This window comes from Tetrao urogallus (assembly GCF_951394365.1).
Source record: "Tetrao urogallus genome assembly, chromosome: 1".
NCBI lineage: Eukaryota > Metazoa > Chordata > Aves > Galliformes > Phasianidae > Tetrao > Tetrao urogallus.
In genome coordinates, this window is record NC_136813.1 from 99,833,469 (window position 1) to 99,854,550 (window position 21,082).

Consider the following 21,082-nt stretch of genomic DNA (forward strand, 5'->3'; position numbering starts at 1 on the left):
GTTACAGGGAAGTATTATGACTCATCTCAAATATTTCACTATAAAGCATTTCATAGAATAGATATTTGAAGAGAAAGAGAATTTAGCAGAGGCAGAATTTGAAATAATTAGCTCTCTTGAGTTTCAAGTAATCAGTAGTTAGTAAAAAGTAATCAACAAAAGACAAATGAAACCTTCATTTTGTTTATTGATATTCTGCATAAAGAATGGCATGAAAGTAAAAGGCTGAATTAAGTACAGCAAGGAATACAATCTCTACTATTTTCCTAAACACATAAAACTGATTCAGCTAGCCCTGGAAAGTAACACACTCTCGTTGCATAGTTCTCCAGCTTTATATTCATGGAGGCTGGTCACTCTTAATTTTATAATTCAAAGTTCTTAATGTTTACATCATTATTTTATTAGACGGTTATGTCACATAGCATCTTTCCAATAAAGTTGGATTATCCAAGTAGAAAATGCAAATCCAAAAATAATTGCAAAATATCTACCAACAATCAGTTGAACCACATTACATAAGTGAGAAGTCATTCCACCACAGTGGCTATGGATTAACACACGTTATCTTTTGTGTCTACTCAAGTGTTTATATGGAACTGAATTTATCTTAAACTAGAACATTATTTCAATGCAAAATTTGTAATATAATCAAAAGATGTGGAATCTCCTTCAGAATGAAAAAGGTATTTGCATGTGAAGTTGCATATAAATACTCATACAGCAACCTCAGAAAGTTCAACAAAGGCAAATACCAAATCATGCCTATGGGATGGAATAACCCAGACATGTCTAACCCACAGCTTATTGGTTACAGGTCTGCAGTCCCCCTCTATCCCAAGTCACCATGGTGGCAGCTCTATCCCACCAAGCAGCTCAACCAAATTCAGACAATGTGCCCATCTCTCACAACAACCAGTCTTCCATGTGCAACTGTCACTCTCTGGGCTAAATCCAGGGCATGGGGTGAGTGCAGTGCAGTGCTAGCTCTACTTAAGGTAAATGAATTTTGATTTTATGCATTTTAAGCATTTTGAACCACTGGTTCAAAACACAGTTCTGTGAACAATGTAAAAACAAGCAGCTGTGCTTTTCATTCCAATAAAGGAATTTGAGGGTAGGTTTCAAGATTGACAGAAAAATCAATTGTTTTGCGTATTCGTGGCTCCATTATCAGTCAATATAAATATGGTTAACCACAAATTTTCAAATGGAACATACAGAGTTGCAATCAGATACCCAATTCAACATTTTGATCATGCCTCTTTACCAGACTTTAAAGACTTCTCTTCCCAGACAAAAAATTCCCCCTATTCAAAGTCACGCCTTACATGTTATTGCTTTTTGGCAGTATGTACATTTGTGAGCAAATCTTTTCAAGGATGAAGCACAGGAACAATTAAAATTTCATCAAAAATCCCTGGCAAACACCTTGAGAGCACATTAAGAATTGCAACCACTGCCATCAAACCACCCTGATGCATTAGTTTCACAAAACAAGGTCAAATATCAAAATATCATGCTAGTCCTATGTTTTGCTGCTCTCTTGTGTTTTAATTAAAAAAAAAAAAGTTTTATTTATTATTTATTATTTATATTATATAAATATAATATTTATATTTATATTTATTATTATTTATTATTTTTATTTATTATTTATTAAAATTTTTTATATATACAAAGTATATTATTTTTTTATATGCCACTCCACAATTCCTCTTCATCGAATGCAACCCAGGCAGGACAAAAGTTTCAACACCCATGGACTAACCCCTTTTATCAGGGCAGGCAAGGACCTACCAAGCCAGAGAGCTGCTCTGCTGGAAAGGCCCTGGGCTGGCAGCATGCTGAGAGATGGCTGGCAGCATCTTCGGCTGAATGAACAGACAGATCAAAGGAAGGGATTATCACACTTCACTCAGCAGTCATTAGACCGCAGAAAAAACAGCATCCACTTTTTTCCCTGCCCAGCTAAAGATAGATACTGCCAAACCAAAGGGAGTTTATCAGGAGGTTAGCAGGACATGGGGCTGGAGCCCTTGCCCTGCAACGGGAGGCTGAAGACTGGTCCTTGTTCTGCCTGGGGAAGAAGTGACAGCAGGGGATCAAACAGCAGTCAGTGCCCGCAGGGTTACTGAGGAGACTGTTTTTGTAATGAGTTGGACAGCAAGAGAATGAGAGACACAGGTGCTAAATCAATACAGAGACAGTTCTAAATGGATATTAGGAGAAATGTAAATCATTGGGAGGTTAAATAAACAGACTGCCCAGAGAAGCAGTGGGAGACATGTCCTTGGAGGTTTTCAAGACCAACTGAAAAAAAAACCTTTGAGCATTCCAATTGTGTAAGTTCAGTTATGAACAAATTTTGAGCAAGAGGCAAGGCTAGATTATCCTAGTTACCTTCCAACATGCACAAATTTATGCTTTCTTTTGAAGTATTTTTCAATATTTATGTACTTATGATTTTCACATAAAACCTCTCTTTCAATTTATTGAAGAAAATTAATAAGATTAATTAATAAGAAAAGTTAAGTTTAGGAAAGTAGGAAAGCACACAGCTTTAAAAATAAGACAGGCTGTCAAAAGAATTTCTGTACTAAAACAGTATTCTACAATATTCAATCTCTTTATGTAGATATCTTCATGTCAAGATAAATAAATCTAGAGATTCTATAAGATTCTATAAAAATCTAGAGATTCTAATACTAAAAATCTGTAAAATTATGAGAAAAGTATTTACAATATATATTATGATTAATTACGGTTATGCAAAACCATATTTTACTTCTATCGCATTCATTCTATCATCATTATAGGCAAACAAAAATTCTTTACTGTCTTCTGTAATTTTCATTTATGCCAAAAGTTTCCCCTCTTGATCCATATGGACCAAATTCGTATTTTGTACAGTGACTCCCAAAGGCTGAAGACTGATGAATTGAAAGAGAAGCAGTTTTCAACACAAACGAGAGAAATAGATGAGGCAACTCATGATTAAGAGTTCTTAAGCCTGGAAATTCAAGCAGATTGAACTCAAAATTTTATTGGTAGGAATGCTTACAACCTATAGCTTCCTACAAAATAAGCCTTCTCACTTACTCACAGAGTAATGAGATGTTTCATTATGAATTGCTTACCAGATGTGGCTTTGATAGCCTTCCATAATCTTTTAGTCTATAATGTAAACTTACATAAGTACCATGATTTTTTTTATATTTTGTTTGTCTAATACAAAAGAGCTTCATTAACAATCCATACCATCCCATAAAGAGATTTTTTAATAAAAAGAATTATTTAAATATAACAACAGATGAATTCTCAAGAGAACTCAAATGGCTTAAATATAGCTTATTTACTCCCTCAGAAACCTGAAGGAATTTAACACTAAATACTAATTATCATACACATTCAGTATTTGTAAATTTATCACATTTATTATGAAAGGTAATTGTCAATTATGCCAATATAATTCAAAATATGCAAATCAGCACAAGGGCTGTTAATCTTTAGTAGCATGAATTGCTAGTGACAAATAGACTAACGAACTAATAAAAACAAGCCTCATTACAAGTTCAAGAAAATGAGAGAGAGGAAAAAAAAAAAAGAACAGAAATCCTCACATTAGTTAATGACCCATTAATGTAGAGAAAATTCCCAATATGTGTTTTCCAGTTCCTCTCCCCCCTCCCTTCCTCCATTAAGGTGCAGTCTGTCCTCTAATTAATATTTATCAGCTCATGTCAATTCTTGAGTCCCTGAAGGATGACTTGATAATTACTAGGAAATCACATCCAAACACAAACTGATCAATACTAATTTCATTCAGTATGGAAAATTCTGATTTTACCTCTGCTATTGTTATGCATTCCGGGTGCAAGAAGTTAATCATGTGGTTGGCCAGCATCAGATAACACAAAGCATCTTCATCCACATCTAGGCCAAAATATTCATTGTAATCCCCACTGAATTCTTTGCCTATTAAAATAGGAAGTTTAAAAAGATGCATTTTAAAAATATATTTCGTAATACGTAAATTGTTATTCAAAATCTCAAATCTATCTTCATAGCAGCAGAAAAAAAGATATTGGCAAATCTGGATTAGTTTTTGAGTATTCAGTTAATTTTTGTATCACAATTTCCACAACAGAGCTGCAACAGGACTGCTTACATCAAAAGTGATTAAATTACTTACCAATCCCATGACTGTGATACAGCATAGACGTAACACCATCAAATCGGAAGCCGTCGAAACCATAATCTTCAATCCACATTCTCAGATTAGACAAAAGGAATCTCAAAACTTCCCAGCTGAAATAATATGAGCAGAAAGCTTTAGAAACCTTGGAAGGAACTACTGCTCCTTACACAATGCATCTACTTGAATATACTATGTATACTACCCATATTGGACATATTACTTTTTTAATGACTTTTTCCCCATTCCTTGAATCTGAGTCTCTTACTGCACAGAATTTTAAGCTCCTGGATGGGAGCTAGGATAAAAGTTACAATCTATCTACATATACATATCTTTATAGGTTACTGTTTTAACACATTTTAATACAGAATGTGTTACTGTACATATGGTTTGCATCTTTAAAAATAGTTACACTCTGTGGAAATAGATCTTATAAAAATGAAAAAGAAATTGTTAGTTAACATTTACTTCCCAAGATGTTATGGATTTACAGCAATTTCTAGACCCAATAGAAGTTCAAAAACTTCTGTGATATTTTTTTATTCCCTACCCCAATTATGCATATAAATCACATGTCATCAGTAAGTTACTAGCATCATATCATGTATTGTGTTATAGAAATTGCTTAAAGCACAAAGTAATGGAAATTGAAGAGGTATTATTTGCAATTCAGAACAACAGGAATGAGATGTAATAAATACACAAACAAAGCAAGGACAGAAAATCGAAAATATAAAAGAAGTTCCCAAGTAAGTAAGCACAGAGGCATCTGTGAACAAAATTTATAACAAAGAGTAGAACAGTTTCCAGAAGTCTTCCTACTCCTAGCACTCTGACCTCAGCAGTTTCAAAACCACTCCTATCTTGTTTCCGTCGGTTGTGCCATATTGTACTCCTGTGCTCTGATACCCTCAGTATCCAGGCTGCAACAAATGCATCTCCTGCAAGCTAAGGTTCGAGACAGCTCATCCACCTCAACTATTCCCATGAAGTATTTTTTGCCTATGCTTACGACATTTACCAATAAAGCATAACTACAATCCTACCCATCAACAAGTTTGAGCTCAGGCAAAAGAGAAAGCTACACAGAAGCATGCAGGACACCTCACTCATCAGCCTCTGGCAAGGTGAGATGGAAGGGGTACTAACTCAAGGTGCATTTGTTAGCATCACTATTGTAATTTATCAATCCACATAGAAGGAATTAGCCAGTGAAGAATATCTTTGATCTTTTCTATATTTTATTTATCAGATAAAAGAGGCAGCGCACTCATGAGGCTATTGCAACCAAAGGGACAAACTCCGTTTTGACAAAAGAAATATTTTCACCTTCATTCCTCCCAGAACCCTCCTCATATGAAGGCTGCTTTAAATCTTAAAATAGAGGAGGCATCCTAGATACATTATGAACCTGGTAAAATCCTGATCTCATTCAATAAAATAAAAATAAACTCTCATTTCTAATTTTCTTTGCACACACTGCATGTAAATATTTGTGCATACAAAAACAGAAATGTTGCTAAATCAGAAATTCCAAAGCTAGGAAATGCAAATCAATGTATTGCCTCAATTCAATCAATTAATACCTTTTTGAACATGTATTACTTGATAACTTTTTTCCTCAGAATTGTTTAATTTACAAGATAACATTATAGTAGGAAGATCTCAACATCTTATCTGTAGAACTTCTTAGATATTTCTTATTTTTTAGGTGAGATGAGTTACAATGAATGAAAAATAAAAAGATAATGCTCTGATGGTGAAAAGACTAGAAAGATAACCAACGTTCTTGTGAATTGGCAAACTTGTCCCTTCAAATTGCAACATTTTGCCATTGCTTAATGAACCTTTTCCCGGCCAGCATCAAATATGCAGTAAGATCTTTACTGTAAGCTAAGCGCTACGAGTCACAGCAACAGTAACTGTATGGTGATAAAAATAATCTCTCCTGATTAAGATAATACATGTACAAAGAGTAGATTAATTGTCACAAGCACCAACAAGTCTTAGAAACTGGTTTTCCTCATTACAGACTGCTTGACTTTATAACCTTCTAGCACTTATGACAATAAATTGGATTTGTAAAACATACACAGAATTCCCAAGATGGGTAACATGCAATTTTTCACACATTGTGGGCACTGAAGACTGATCTTTTGAAAAAGATGGAAAGGAAGTATGAAAATAATTTGTAATTACTTTTACATTAAAAAATGACTACAGAGAAGAGTAAACAAGATGGATTTGCTGAATCAAAACATTAGTTAACAAATCAATGACTTTAAAAACCTGTGTAGGAGCAGGAGGTGTTTTCCAGCCATCTGATTGCACGTGGGAGAGAAGATCATGAATAAATAAACAAGAAAACAAACAGATGAAATCTGTTTCTCATATAAACTTGGAGGGGAAAAAAAAAAAATTGAGGAAAGGGTGCAATTCTAGAGTGTAATTTTCACTCTATAGGGTGACAGCTCCAAAACAAGAGCCAGAATAACAGTTTCAAAGAAACAAGCAAATAACAAATTATACAGAGATTCATTAGTTCATCCAATTCAATTTGCTCATGGGAACAGCAGCACTAGAAATAGAAGTTGACAGAAGTAACAAAAAATTGTGGAATTGCAAAATCATAGCATAAATGAAACACATCCACAGTATAAGCAATAATTCAGTAACATTTCTAAAAGAAATAGATCCCATAATTTAACAGATATGCAAACAGGATAGCATTCATTAAAAATGTAATTTTTTTCTGGGCAAAAGCTGTGCATTAAATCACATCCTAAAAGTTTCTCACACTTTTATGTGCCATAAAATTGAGAACATTCTTTTATTCCTTGCAAGAACTAAGAGGGCAAGAGGAAAAAAAAAAGCTGTATTAGCATTTAACAAAATTATTTACAACATAAGGAATTTAAGCAGTTGAGAACTCACTCAGATACCACTCAGAACAAAGGTGGTCTTTGCAAAGAAATCTTGGTTTTTGTCCTTCCCTGTGAAAGATAACTTATGTATTTCAACTGAGAAATCCGCCTTTTTAGTGAAATGTGCACACAACTGCTTAGATGGCCTGGTTTCACAAGGTGATAAGGAATTTAAACAACTAGGTCGGCAGAAAACCTGTGAAATTTTGTGTAAGTCATCCTCATTATTTACTTTTTTTCCTCCTTTGCTAATAAAGAGAGCAAATAACTCTGGAATTCCAAGGCAATATACTTGGAAGTGAATTGTGTGGAAACCAGAAACCAAAATAAAAGCCAGTACTAAAAACTAAAGCGCTATCCTCCTGGAGGGCACAGTAATCCGAGAGCAGAAGAGGGCAGCAGTGACACGTGGTTTCCCCTGTATCAGTTCCCAGAAGCAATGAGTTGACTCTTCCTCCCCCAGTAAAAACCACGGAGGCAAAGCATAGGGTACTGTTTCCAAAGATGGGATTTCTGGGAACGCACTGCTATGGCTGCTTTTTAACCAGCCTTTTAAACAGCGAAATAAGCCATTAAGCCATTACATTTCATCAATATTGAGTTCGGTTACATTTCAAAATTAACATTCAGACACAAAATAACTTTTAAGGAAAATGCTTCTTCTGACTATAAAAATTGCTAATTAATCTTAGTGCATAGACAAATAGAGAGCTGAGAAATTACAAAACACTAGAATTTTACAGTTCAACACTGTACTAAGTACTAAGTTTTTAAGATTATTTTAAAATAAAGAGAAGACAATTGACAAAAGTTCTGAGGACAGACTGGTATAAAGTTTCTACATTCAAACTAAATTCCATTTACAGGAGAATTTAACTGATATTAGTCTTCTAAATGACTGCAATGCTGTTGCAGAGTTCTTAGGCAATTCTTTAGTGTGACAGTATTTTAGATATCATTAAATGAATACGAACAAATTAATCTTTTTTATTTTAAAAATATTTCCACTATAGACTATCAACTCAATAGATAATCAGTGTTGCCACAATCCCTTTGGTCAAGTAGTGCAAGCTGTTGCACTGTGAAAGTGAGCTGAGGGCCAAAGGAGAACTTAAGAGGTTACATGAATAAGTTGGAAAGTTTTTACTTCTGTCCATCACAATCTCAGACATGGGTGAAGCTTGAAACTAACACTTCCAACAACAATACACCTTTATTGGCATGAAACTTGAAAAGATGACACTCGCATTGAATATATCATTGTTATATTTTCTTGGGAAGGATTACAAGGATAACTTCACAACTCCCCCATCTTCCCAATGCTAATGGCTCAAGAGTTACTTAATAGAGAGCTTGAATCATTAAATAGTATCTACTCACATCATCTTCAGTCATATCACTGATGAAGAACTACCTTTTTTTCCCCATGAAGTCTCTGAATTTAAAATAAATATTAGCTCTAGATCTAGCCCCCAAGTTTTTTTTTCCACAGTTAGAAAACATGAGGGCTGCTCCAAAAGTAATACCTCCTATATTATGTTGGCCCAGGGCATCAAAGGTGGATGCTGATGATATGTCAGTAGAGGTTGAACCTTCCCATCAGTATTCCATTATATTTTGTTGCTGTGTGACAGATGGCAGCAGCGGGGCAGTCTGACAGAATGGCATCTGACATGGAAGTGATTGAGAAAATGTGTGTCACTGATTTTCTCCCTGCAGAAAAAAAATGACACCTACTAGCATTCTTCCATGCTTGCTGAAAATGTTTATTGATATTTCTGGAGACCAGTGGATAAGAGCATACTGAGGTGGTGGGTTATGCATTTCAGCAGAAGCAATGGCAACATGAAAGGCAAGTTAACATTCCAGACAGCCATGCAGATTTTTTATGAGTACAGCAGGCAGGCTCTTGTTCACTGCTGCTGAAAATGCATAGCTAATGGTGGCAACCATGTCAAAAAGCAATGTTCTGTGGCTGAGAATTTGCTCTATCAAAAAGTGTTATTATGTTCTTTGTATCTGCAGTAGTTTCCATGGAAATAAATGGGAGACAATCTACATATCTTAATTACTGCCCCACTATTTTTTTTCCTTCCCCACTGTCTTGGTTTTAGCACTATTCCATAACATGATATCACATGACAAGATCTTTAGTGCTGGAACATGGTGCCAGAGAGCTGCACTTTCCTCAGTCAGCTCGTAGCAGTCTCGTCTATTTGCACTTCCTGTGTCCTGGCAGCATTGGCTGCTCTTATGTGAGTTTCAGCTTTGCGGGAGGAAGATACACTAAGAAGAGACAAACTACAGTTCCCAGAAGTCTCCAGTATTCTCCACATTTTCCAATTCTGGGTAAAAGAAGTAGGAGAGAACAGCCATGGAGAAGAAAGTTCTCTTCCACTTACAGTAGCGCAATGAGCAACATGGTCGAAACTTCACTCTCCCCCATTTATTTAATTTATTACCTGTAACTCCTTTTCATGTCATACTGCTTTACATTCTCTTATCATTTGTAGTAAATTAGTTATCCTTCCTTATCTCAATCACATCATTCATACTTTTATTCCCTCTTCCAGAGGGGAAGAAGGAACAGGTTGTGAAGCCCCATCACTTGTGATAGAATCAACGAAACCACAATACCCACTTACTACTTACAATCATTTATCACGTTTATCACTCACAATGCTCCCTGCATTGTGAGGTTCTGTTTGTTTGTTTTAAAGAGAAATTGATCCATATCATGACCTTTCTGTTTCACTTGATTAGATTATGCTCACTTTGCTACCTGCATGGAATTCATAACACTGAAAGCACATAATTTGAGATACATCACAGATGTTGACAATGCTACAAGACTTATAACCTTTGATCTTTACTGTGCAAAATAGCTTTATCTTTTAAATGCTATTTCAAATTAAGAAAGCATTATACTAAATAACACAAGTAATATCACAACTCTCTGAGTTCTATCTGTCCTTTTGGTCTACTGTGACAGCCTAAACCTTCTCAACTGTGAATTAGATAGCTTAGTCTAAAGGTTTCACGACCAGCTTTCCTTCCAGCCTCAGTAAGAAACTCCTGACTAACACTGCAAGGTCTTAGGACCCAATTGTGGAACAGAGAGCTCTCTACTGAAAAAGAATGCACACAGATCACTGCAAGTGGATGAAAGGCTTTGGTAAACCAGAGCCGCTATGCAGTGAAAATATTAAAAATGATTTGCCAGCTTAGATTAATGCACAAGTTAACAGTACTACGACACCAGAAAGGAGAAAAAGACCTTTATTATAGACACATGGAAGAATGTCAAATCAATAAACAAACAAAAATGCTACACATCTGAAATCAGAAAAGATGAACAGAGGTGAAATCAGAAAAGATGAACTCAGAGACACACATTTGACAGCAAACCAGATCTTAATTTCAAGAGATATAAAATCCCTCTGAGGCAGTGCTAGATTGCTTGATTTGTCAAACAGTCATTTGTGTGTGTTCTAGATAATCATGCTTCTACTGAAGAGTAGATATCTGCACCAGAACACAGCAGTGACCAAAGACTAGAGTGGCCTGAAGTATGTAGCCTACCTTGAGGCCAGAAAAGGATGCAGTTAAGTATGAAAGTCTGAAACACTAGATTAGGACTCAGGGTCTCAGGATGAATTAGCGATTGTGAATAACTGCAATATAAAAGTTTCCTGTAATCTCACAGCCTATACTGTGGCCCTCTGGAGTCTTTTGTCACTGGAAAAGCTTTTTTTTTTTTTTTTTTTAAAAAAAAAAAAGCCAACTAGCCCTTATAGACTTAAAACAAAGATCTAAAGGAAGACTGGTTATTCTTAATCAATCTTGTTACAGTGAGGTGCCAAAATACCACAAAGCGGACATGTTAATATACTACTTAGTCTTCTTCTGGTCAGGTATTTGAGTATCAAATGCTCAACTTTTATGAGCATTTTTACAAAAAGATATAGATCACTAAAAAGGATTGATAGGAAAATGTTTTATATGGTTTTATAGAACACTATTTCATTAAATTGAACAGCATGGGAGATTACGATGCTAAAAAAGAAAACAAAGGCGGCAGTTGAGCCCCTTGATTCTTCAGAATCTCTTTTCAAGAAATACAGGAATCTTGCATGTGTAAGATTACAGGAATAGCACATGCAAGTGCAGGCAGATTTTAATTTTAGCCACAGGAATTCAGAATTTTTCAACATAAGAAAATCAACAATATTATAACACTAAAAGACTACTTCAAATGAGCCATAGAAAGACTAAAAGCTTCCTGTAGCGGTACACAAACAATAGATTTTTTTTAAACCTTTTTGTCAGAACACATCTTTGCTCAGTTGTTATTTCATCCCTTGACTTACAAAGGAAAAGCTCAAAAGTATTTCTGATTTTCAATAAGTCTTCAAAAAACTGTCATTAAATATCTAAGTAATATTACAAAATATCATGAGTAGGTGAAAGAAGGATTATTTTTAAGTTTGGAAGCATTTGTTCAGGGAAGATCTGAAGTCCTTTCATGAACTAGGTCATAGAATTTTCTAATAAACAACATAAGAAGTTAAACACTGATGAATCAATTGCATTCCAAATTGCACAATTCTATCTCACCCCCTCTAGAGGCATAATAAATGCATTCATTTTTAATACTAAAAAGAAAAAAGCAGAAATTCTTTAAAAGAAATTACACTTTTTATTAATAATTTATTAATTTATGTTTTCATATTTTATATATAAATAATTTAATGATTATTCTTCCAACAAGAGCAGCACTGGTTAATATACCATAGAATTACAGAACCACCAAAGCTGGAAAAGACCTCTAGCATCATCCAATCTACCCGTCCACCCATCACCAATATTTCTTATTCAGCCACGTCCCTCAGTACATCTAAATGTTTCTCTAACACCTCCAGGGACAGTGACTCCACCACCCACCTGGGCAGCCCATACCAGCACCAGACCAATCTCTTGGAGAAGTATTTCCTAACATCCAACTCCAATCTTCCCTGCCACAACTTGAGGCCATTCCCTCTATTCTTATTGCTAGTCACATGGGAGAAGAAGTCAACACCCACCTCACCACAACCTCACTTCAGGCAGTTGTAGAGGTACCCCGAGCCTCCTCTTCTCCAGACTGAACAATCCCAGCTCCTTCAGCCACACCTCATAAGACTTGTGCTCCAGACCCCTCACCAGCTTCATTGTCCTTCTCTGAACTCTTTCCAGGGCCGCAATGTCTTTCTTTTCATGAGGGGCCCAAGACATGGTCACCATCATTAGCTATGCATTTGTCCTAGCAATGAACAAAAGCCAGCACACCACACTAATAAAAACTTGCACTAGAGGAAGTGACCCACCATCCAGTTGCCATTGCTGAAACACACCAACCACCACCTCACTGTGCTCACATCCACTGTCTGGTGTCTGGAAACATTCAGCAAGTATTGTTGACGGTCAGTGGGTGCCATTTTTTCCACATGGAGGAACTTAATTACAAACCTTTGCTTCACATGCACTTCCATGTCAGGTGCTAATCTGTCAGACTGCCCCTCTGCCACCATCTGTCACACAGCAACAAAATGAAACAGAATTTTGGTGGGAAAGTTCAACTTCTGCCACCATACCACCAACATCAGCCTCTGATGTCTCTGTCCAACGTAATAAAATAGGAAACATTACCTTTGAAGTTCTTGCATATTCTGATAACTAATAATCAACTCTTGCTGCAGTAAAGATGGTTAAAAAAATTCAAAAGGAAAAGAAACAGAAAACAATGCACAAAGACTGTTAGTTAAGAATCATTAACACTGCATTATGTTCATCAAAATTAATTATGATCAAGCTATTTTTCATAACTCACAATTAATTGTTGTTTTAGAGAGTGTGAAGCCATAGCTTGATATTCTAAGACTAAGTGAAAGGTGTATAAAATATTGATTACTGTAAGTAAAAATGAAACCACCAGAGTAGTTTTCCTCATCTTGCTTTAGTTGAAAGTATCTTATTTCACTAAAAGCCTCCCCCCTCTCCTTTACGAGTAAAGAAGAAGAACAGAAAAACATCTTTGAAGATGCAGAGGATTTTGCAATTTAGTTTTAGCCAGACTTCCACAGTCCCATATCAGACAATGCCCGTTCTGAAAGCATCAGTCCTGACTCCCATACGTTCACTGTTATGAGGGAAGAAGAAGCTTTCATTGATGTCACTCTAAAAGATACAATAGCAACATGCACTTATTAGACTTACAGAATCATAGAATCATTTGATTTGGAAGAGACCCTTAAAGGCCATCTAGTACAACTCCCCTGCAATGAACAGGAATATCTACATCTAGGTCAGAGGTTCCCCAGAGCCTGGTCCACCCTGACATTGACTTGATACATACTCAATAATTACTTAGGGGAAATGATTTTTTAGAAAGCTCTTTCATTCAAACAAAAGCAGTAATTCTGAAAATATTCCTAAATAGTGCTTGCCTAAAATTTCTACTTCATCTATTGCTGCAAAGAAGTGTTAATCAGTGAGGATCTCTTAGTACAGAATCTCACACTAACTAGAATGCACCCATATAATGCTCTCATGCTTTTTAAATTTGAATTCATACCTAGATCAGATCTTCTCTTCTGCAAAACAATGAAAGAACTAAATCTATCCTGCCTCCAGAACTTAGAACGCCCACCTGTAATAGGAACACAAGGGCATGGGGGCAGGCTATTCATTCAGTTCCTAAGAATAACAGTATAGGAGGAGAAGAAATTCAGCTATGTGGTGCTAGATGACAGATTTGCGGACACTTTCCATTACAATTATGAAGTTGTTGAAATATATGAAAAATCACTTTCAAGAACCAAATTTCTTGGAAATTTTAAAAAGAGAGCTTATCCACACTCCACATTTTCTAAACATAAACCAAGTGATTTTGAAAATAAACTTTTAACAGATGCCAATTCCAAAATACTTCTTTGAAAAATGACTTATGCTGTAAGGTAAATGAAAAGTTCAAACACGCTACAGATTTGGAATCATTACCTCTAAAGTGCTGACAGCATAAATAACAGCACCTGATTTATTTTTTTTCTAAAATCCATCAAAAAATCTGAGGGATGCACTTTTCAGATGTCATATATTTGGGCTGTCATTTAAATGAGCTCTCTACCCTTTTTTCTTCAGAGCTACCACATACCGAGAACACTGTGTTCACTGAGCTCTGTTCTACGGGTGCTCAGCAGATGAATTGTAAAAGTTTGTAAGTAATTATGTGCAACTTATAGAATTTGTGTTTTGAAGTTAAATTAAGATGACAAAACATGTATAGGATAAACAGTCAAAGGCTCTAACCTTTTCTCTAGTTAAAATTAAGAGATATTGAGGTAATCTTGTGCTTCTTAGAGATTCTCCCAAAGTCACTGTTACTGACCCTGATGATCCAGTGCTGTGCCCTTATCAGTTAATTTCACTTGAGAACAAATAAACATGAGGAAAAGTAGTACTAAGAATATGTAAACTTGACTCTAAGTATTGAACGCTGATTGTCTATGCATCTAATTCCAGATCAGATGCTCTATACCTTAATATGTAAGCATTACCTAAGAGGTAACACATATATACACTTTTGCCTAATATACACACTTAACTTTGGAAAACTGTTACTTCACATACAATATTTTAATAGTTGATTGTTTTCTACTTTCTGTGGTTCTTAATTATTGTCTCGTTACTATCCATTTTGTCTCTTTTCAGTGATCTTACCAAAATCAGATTTCAACTATCTGTATGTTACAAAAAACATACATTAGAATTAAAAAAATAAACAGACAAACTGACAAAGTTCTTAAATGTTCTCTTAATGTTCCTATTCTTTTGCCTTGCAATGAGATGTAGCATGCCTAATTTTTCTCCAACTTGGATCTTCTTTGGATACAACACTACTAGGATAAAGTCTACGTTCTCTGCTTCATGTGTGATATTTTCCACCTCTCTTTAATCTCCAATCTGTATAGCCATCACTCTTTTTCCTCCCAGCAAAAAAGGTCCTATTCACAACAGATTCATTGTACCTCTTAAACTGCTCGTGCAATTTGGTGAAGTAATCACATAAGAAATCCTGTGAAAGATGTCAATTTAAATTTGGATTACTAAATGCAAGATCATTATGACATTTAGACTGATGAGCAATGATTCTCTGAAGCATTTTGAAACTATCCTAATTTCACATCTTTACTGAAATACTGTAATTAACTTCAGGAAAGTTATTGTGTCTATTCAAAAGAATAATGAATTCAATTGGCTACAGGCAGTGACCTCTATATTTTAAGATTGACTACTTGACAAAATTTAGAACAATTGCTTGCAATTTTTCAGTGTGCCTCTTCTTCTTGTATTAATTTTATTACTATAACACACATTTCAGAAGCTTGCACAGCAAGTTACTATAGGGAACTGGATCCATCAAGGAAATTTGTACATTCACACCTGATCTTCTAAGCTTCAGAACATCTGTGTATTTAAAGCCTTCCGTCATATCAGTACAGTGCAGTAAAACAATCAAGCTTATAGAAGAACATTAATTAAAAATAAATTATATATAACAAGGCTAGAGTCACATACTCATATGTTCATGGCTGGAACATTACAGAGCACTATTATTTTAATTATTTAAAATATACTGCACTTAATTCCAATGCCTTCTGTTGATGCATCTACTACTTATTCCCCTCAAGGAAAGGAATTTATTAACACTACATTCTCAAATATGCAATTGAAAGTGCCTTCTTGCCAGCATCTGCAATGATTACCAAAAGGAGAATACAGAGAAAACAAGATTTTCAAAACGCATATCAGCATTTACGTTATTGTAAAGTAGTTTGATGCTTTCATAGTCACTTTCAAAAAGCCCAGTCTATTAGAAATAGTGTTAATTACACACAGAAACAGCTTTTTAAAAGGCCACTCTATAAGCAAAATAAACATACGAGCTTTGCGGGAAAAAAAAAAACAAATCTCACTACTGCATCACAAATGGTGCTTTCTTAAAACTGTTAGTCATTAAGAAGGAATCTTTGCCAGTCAAATCCAACTCCAGTGCTAATGCATACTGTAGGAACTGTGAACACAGCGCCTTCCTGTACTTCGTGAAAGAAGACTGGTAGAATACATACATAGAATATGTAGAACACATGGTCATAGTTTAAGCTAGATATCTAAGACATCTCTCCAGGAAAAATACATTTGTGATAAACATGACCTGCCACTGGATGTTACTGCTACTGCATAAATGCAGCTGGAAGAATATTGACTGTATTTGGCTAAGTCCCCAAAAGTTGCAGGAGAGATCACTTTAGCCACTTACCATAGGTAATAGTTTGCATAGTTTACTATGGTCATCACTGCTTTCTGTAAAACACAGTTTGAAGTCTACACTAGATTTAAACACTGGGCGCCAGAAAGGGCCATTGTCTCAGCATCCAAATATAGGTGTAATGCACCATTTCAGACGCAAAGGGACATCCAAAGTACCTGCATGAGGTTGGAACACAGGATAAGGAACAAAACTGACAGATGACCCACACCATTCTGGAGAGGCAGCTGGAGGACAAGCAGTCTAAAACATAGCAAAGCACAAATTCGGGCATCTGAATCACTCCCCAGCCAGTTATCCTACTTCTGCTGTACTGACTGCAGGCTAAAAGCTGTTTCAGAACTACAGTAGTTTATAATCCACTTTAAGAATAACTAGAGAAAGAAAAGAGAAAAAAAAAAAAGCACATATACATGCAAAAAAGAACAAATGAACTCTGTAATGAACTCTGTGGAGTTCAGGAGGTGCTTTGTGAACAGTTCTGAAGACTTCACTGGAGAAGACAGTGCAGCAGACAACCAGAATATCATTCATTGCTGTGAGCTGTAAAACAATGTTTATACTTTGAACCCTACTTACATCATTTTAAAGCATACTAAATATGAACAGCACTTGAGTTGAATAATATAGAACTGAAGAGGGAAGAATGAAGAAAATATGGCTTAGTTAAGAAGACTACAGTTATTATACAACGTTTACAAACCTTTATTGCCAAAACAGAGGATTGTTACCAACAAGTACAAAAAAGACAAAATCTATAGGTGCACAGGCCAAAGAGTTCCCACTCACTGTGGTGCCTACACAAAAGAACCCAAGCACAGGCTCACATTTGGTCCAAAAATTTGGTTCTGAAAACAGAACCTCAAAAAAGCCTGAAAAGAGATTGCAAGGAAGTCTTCTGGGCCCAGAATCTTGTAGTTAACATCATCTCTCATTGCTGTGTTCAAGGAAACGAGTCACTAATTAAAAACAGGATTAAATCTAACCTCTAACTTTTGTGCCAAAGTATTCTCCAAGATTGAACAACTTAAAATTTGGGTTAAATGCTCAGATGTCGCAGTATTAAAACCAACCAAACAAATAAAAAAGCATAAACAGTATAGTACGATTTTTGCAAAGTTTTACTTCTGTCATTTTCCTAAAGGCACACCTTACACATAAATATAACAGGATACCTATTGTCCCTTAGAATTAGATAAAGCGTAAAATCTAACTAAACCTACTGAAAGAAAAAAAAATAAGTAATTCAAAATAATACTCTCAGTTTTCAACAAGCTAAGGAAAAGCAAATTCATTTACAGGAAAAAAAAAAAAAAAGAGGCATAAATCTTTGCAAGCTAAAATCTTTGCTCTCAATTATTTTTAAATTGTTTTGCCTAATCAGTATTTTAGACACATTTGCTATTTGGAGAAATGAATATAAATCAAAACACAATCACCTACTCTAGTTGTGATCCCACCTGGTCTATAGCGACACTTCTAATGTATTTGGCAGCTGGATAATGTTCAAACACAATTTGAGGGGGAAAGCAGAGATACACTTAGCTTGTGTTATGTTAATTATAAGCAGAATCCTTACTTAAAATGAAGACGGGGGAAGAGAGAAAATTGGCTTTTTGCATGCATTTTGAGTGAGCCATCTAAAACAGGTTGACAGTAGAGACAAGGCACTTAATTTATCACAAAATGAAATAGACAGTGCCAGGTAAAGTACAGATCCAGAGTATTTGATATCACCACTACCTTAGAGCATGCCCTTTTATTGAATTTGGGGATAGGAAAACCCCATTTTATTAGAAATCAAGACAAAGAATATAAAAAGTCCCTGTCTTAATACAACACAATACCTGCTAAGAATTTGTTAGATAGGCTTTTGGTTTACTTTGATTTGAGGAATGCAAGAGGAGAACAACAGGATGGAGGAAAACAGTAGATTCAGCAAATTACTATATTTTAAGAATACAATGCCTAAATCCAGATTTTAGAAAAAAAAAATGGAAAAAAATTCAGAACTGTGAAACTTTATTTCTGAATTGATTTTTTGGGTAGCTGGTTTTCGGAAGGACTTTTCATTTGCTTTTCACATTAAGAATTTTTTTTTTCCCAAATAAAAGTTAGGCAGAAAATACTACTTTACTGATCCATTTTTTAAATCTGTAAGTTATCTTTCTACGAAATTGAGGGTTTGTTCCTCACATCACACTCCTTTAAACTAGATGATTTTAAACACGTCTTCAGTTTACAAGTCTTACATAAACATACTCTTTAGGTATTGCTGTGAAGTCTACAATACAAAACCTGCTTTTATCTGCTTAAATTATATTACTGAACTAGAAATGAAGCACAAGTTTTAATACCACTTTTATCAGACCTTCTCACTACTTACATGAACGTAGCTAAAAATATTTTGAATACACCATCAATACAGTTTCCATGAATACAGATCTTTGCTTCCTTCTGCTGTGGTCAGCACTCACAGTCACCTTCCTAGACAACTAAATAATCTTGCAAATGTTGCAAGACTATTTCCTTATGCCTTGGCATTCAAAGAAAACGTAGACAGACTAAACTGATAAAGCAATTGTTTTTTCCATCTCTTTCATGGCAGTGATTTAGTTTCTCTCAATTCCAAAATAAATTGAGCATCTTCTGTATTTGATGTATAAGTACATGTAGATTTAACTTTTTCCACTACAGAACAATAAAGACACTATTCTGTATGCTATTCAATACATTGTGCTTGGCATCATTTATTTTCAGCGAACTTTGTGCAACTGCAAACAATCTGAGTATATCCCACAGATTTTTGTACTCCCCTCTGTTAGAGAGTAGCTGCTCATTTACTGCTATGGAAATCTGCATGCATGTCAATGAAACATAGATGGAAAAAATAATATTTTCAGTTTCAACATTTCCAATTTTGTTTGCAATCTTTATACACATAAAAGAGAAAATAATATATATTTTTAACAATTTTTGAGCAACCTAGAAGAAACATGATTGTTATATCTTTTAAGCATTAAGCTTTGACTGTAAGTATGTATAGAATATTTAATGTTTCAGATATTAGGACTAAAGAAAATTTTTTCTGACTAAACCTAGTTCACTGTACAGCATTCTGTGCTTTAAGGAGAAGGATGGATTTCTCTAAAAGTTTAAAAAAGGAAAACTGAACTCATTATTACAATTCACTAGAGGACAGGGGATGGGGAATGACATAAAAGGCACCATCAGACATCCAGGACGTCATTTTTTTCTCTTCAATAGAAAATATATTCAATTGCTTTGCTCTTCACTGTTTTGTAATCTATTCTCTCACATCTCTTCATTTCTCCCTTTTCAGCATGCAGTCTAGCATCTATCCCAGATGCCCCTGCTCAACAAATAAAAGCATATAACATTAACTATAAAGAACCATGTAAGCAGTTCTTCAGCTCTGAATATGAGCTTAATATTGCCTATCTCATCCAACCTACGTCACTTGGAAAGCAGCCTCCTGTTTCTTTCATTTATGAATCCTTCCAACACACTCAAAAGCATCACCACTTTCTTTACAGCCTGTCTCTGCTTGGAATAAAATGCCTGTAAGTATTCAATTCAACTTATTTTCTCACTGGAGAGGCTGGTGCCACCACACAATTGTTTGATTATACATAAGTATGGAAGGTAATAAAATGTGAAGCATTATTGTATTATACTCAAGCTTTAAGATTACTTAAAATGGAGTTTATCTGAACATAGATTCAAAGATTAATAGGAAGCAACCCAAACAAGAAGTGGTTATGTTGAGTCCTACTAAAATGCATTTGTTGCACAATTCAAATAGGCCCTCTGAATTCATCATAAAATTATCTCAGCTAAAAGGAATGAAATTCATAATAATTTATCCTATTAAGTAACACAGTGTGTACATCGCTTATTAAATTCGTCACGCAGTTTAATTGAAATTGTGAGTTATGATGAGAGAGTTTCCTTTAAAAAAAAATGACATGTTATATAACAATACTTCTTCAAAAGTGACATTCTTAAACAGTTATAATCCTCATTAGCTATGAAACTGCCAGTAAAGAGTACAGCCTGAGTACAATATGTATAGATTTCTCTACCTACCTATACATACACGTATATACACGCTTTTGGGGGGGGGTCATTACATGAACACACAGAATTCTGATTTAACGTTTAAAGACATTTGCACTGCAAACATAACTAGTTAATTGCAATTATAGACATGCAAGGTAGAGAAATGAGAGTTTAAAAAAAAAAAAAGCAGTTAATTGAACTTGCAGGCACACAAACCCTAATAAATAACATATTAACAAGAAACTAGAACTCTTAAGTCACTGACTGATGAGCTGTTGAAGGAACTACTCAAGCAAAACCTTGAAGAGGTTAAACCAGAACTTTCTAACTGATAAGAATATTAAAAAAATAATGCATTTCAGGGGGGTGTTTAGAGGAAGTACTAAAGACAAGAAAAGGGGGAAAATAAAGGTGGTTCAAATAAAAATATGCATAGCAAAATGAGAAGAGACAGAAATAATCTGGTTGCCTTTCTCTCTCACCCTCTCTCCATGTAAAAGAACTATA

General features: G+C 35.1%; 1 protein-coding gene across 1 annotated transcript in view; it reads right to left on the bottom strand.

The window, feature by feature from the left end:
- GBE1 (1,4-alpha-glucan branching enzyme 1) overlaps nucleotides 1–21,082 on the bottom strand; it is a gene marked incomplete at both ends in the record, with an annotated part of 147,284 nt that overhangs the window by 61,255 nt on the left and 64,947 nt on the right. Inside the window, 2 exons of the mRNA XM_079549548.1 lie at nucleotides 3,851–3,978; nucleotides 4,196–4,311. Of these exons, the coding sequence (XP_079405674.1) occupies nucleotides 3,851–3,978; nucleotides 4,196–4,311 (244 nt within the window). The remainder of the gene's footprint in view (nucleotides 1–3,850; nucleotides 3,979–4,195; nucleotides 4,312–21,082) is intronic.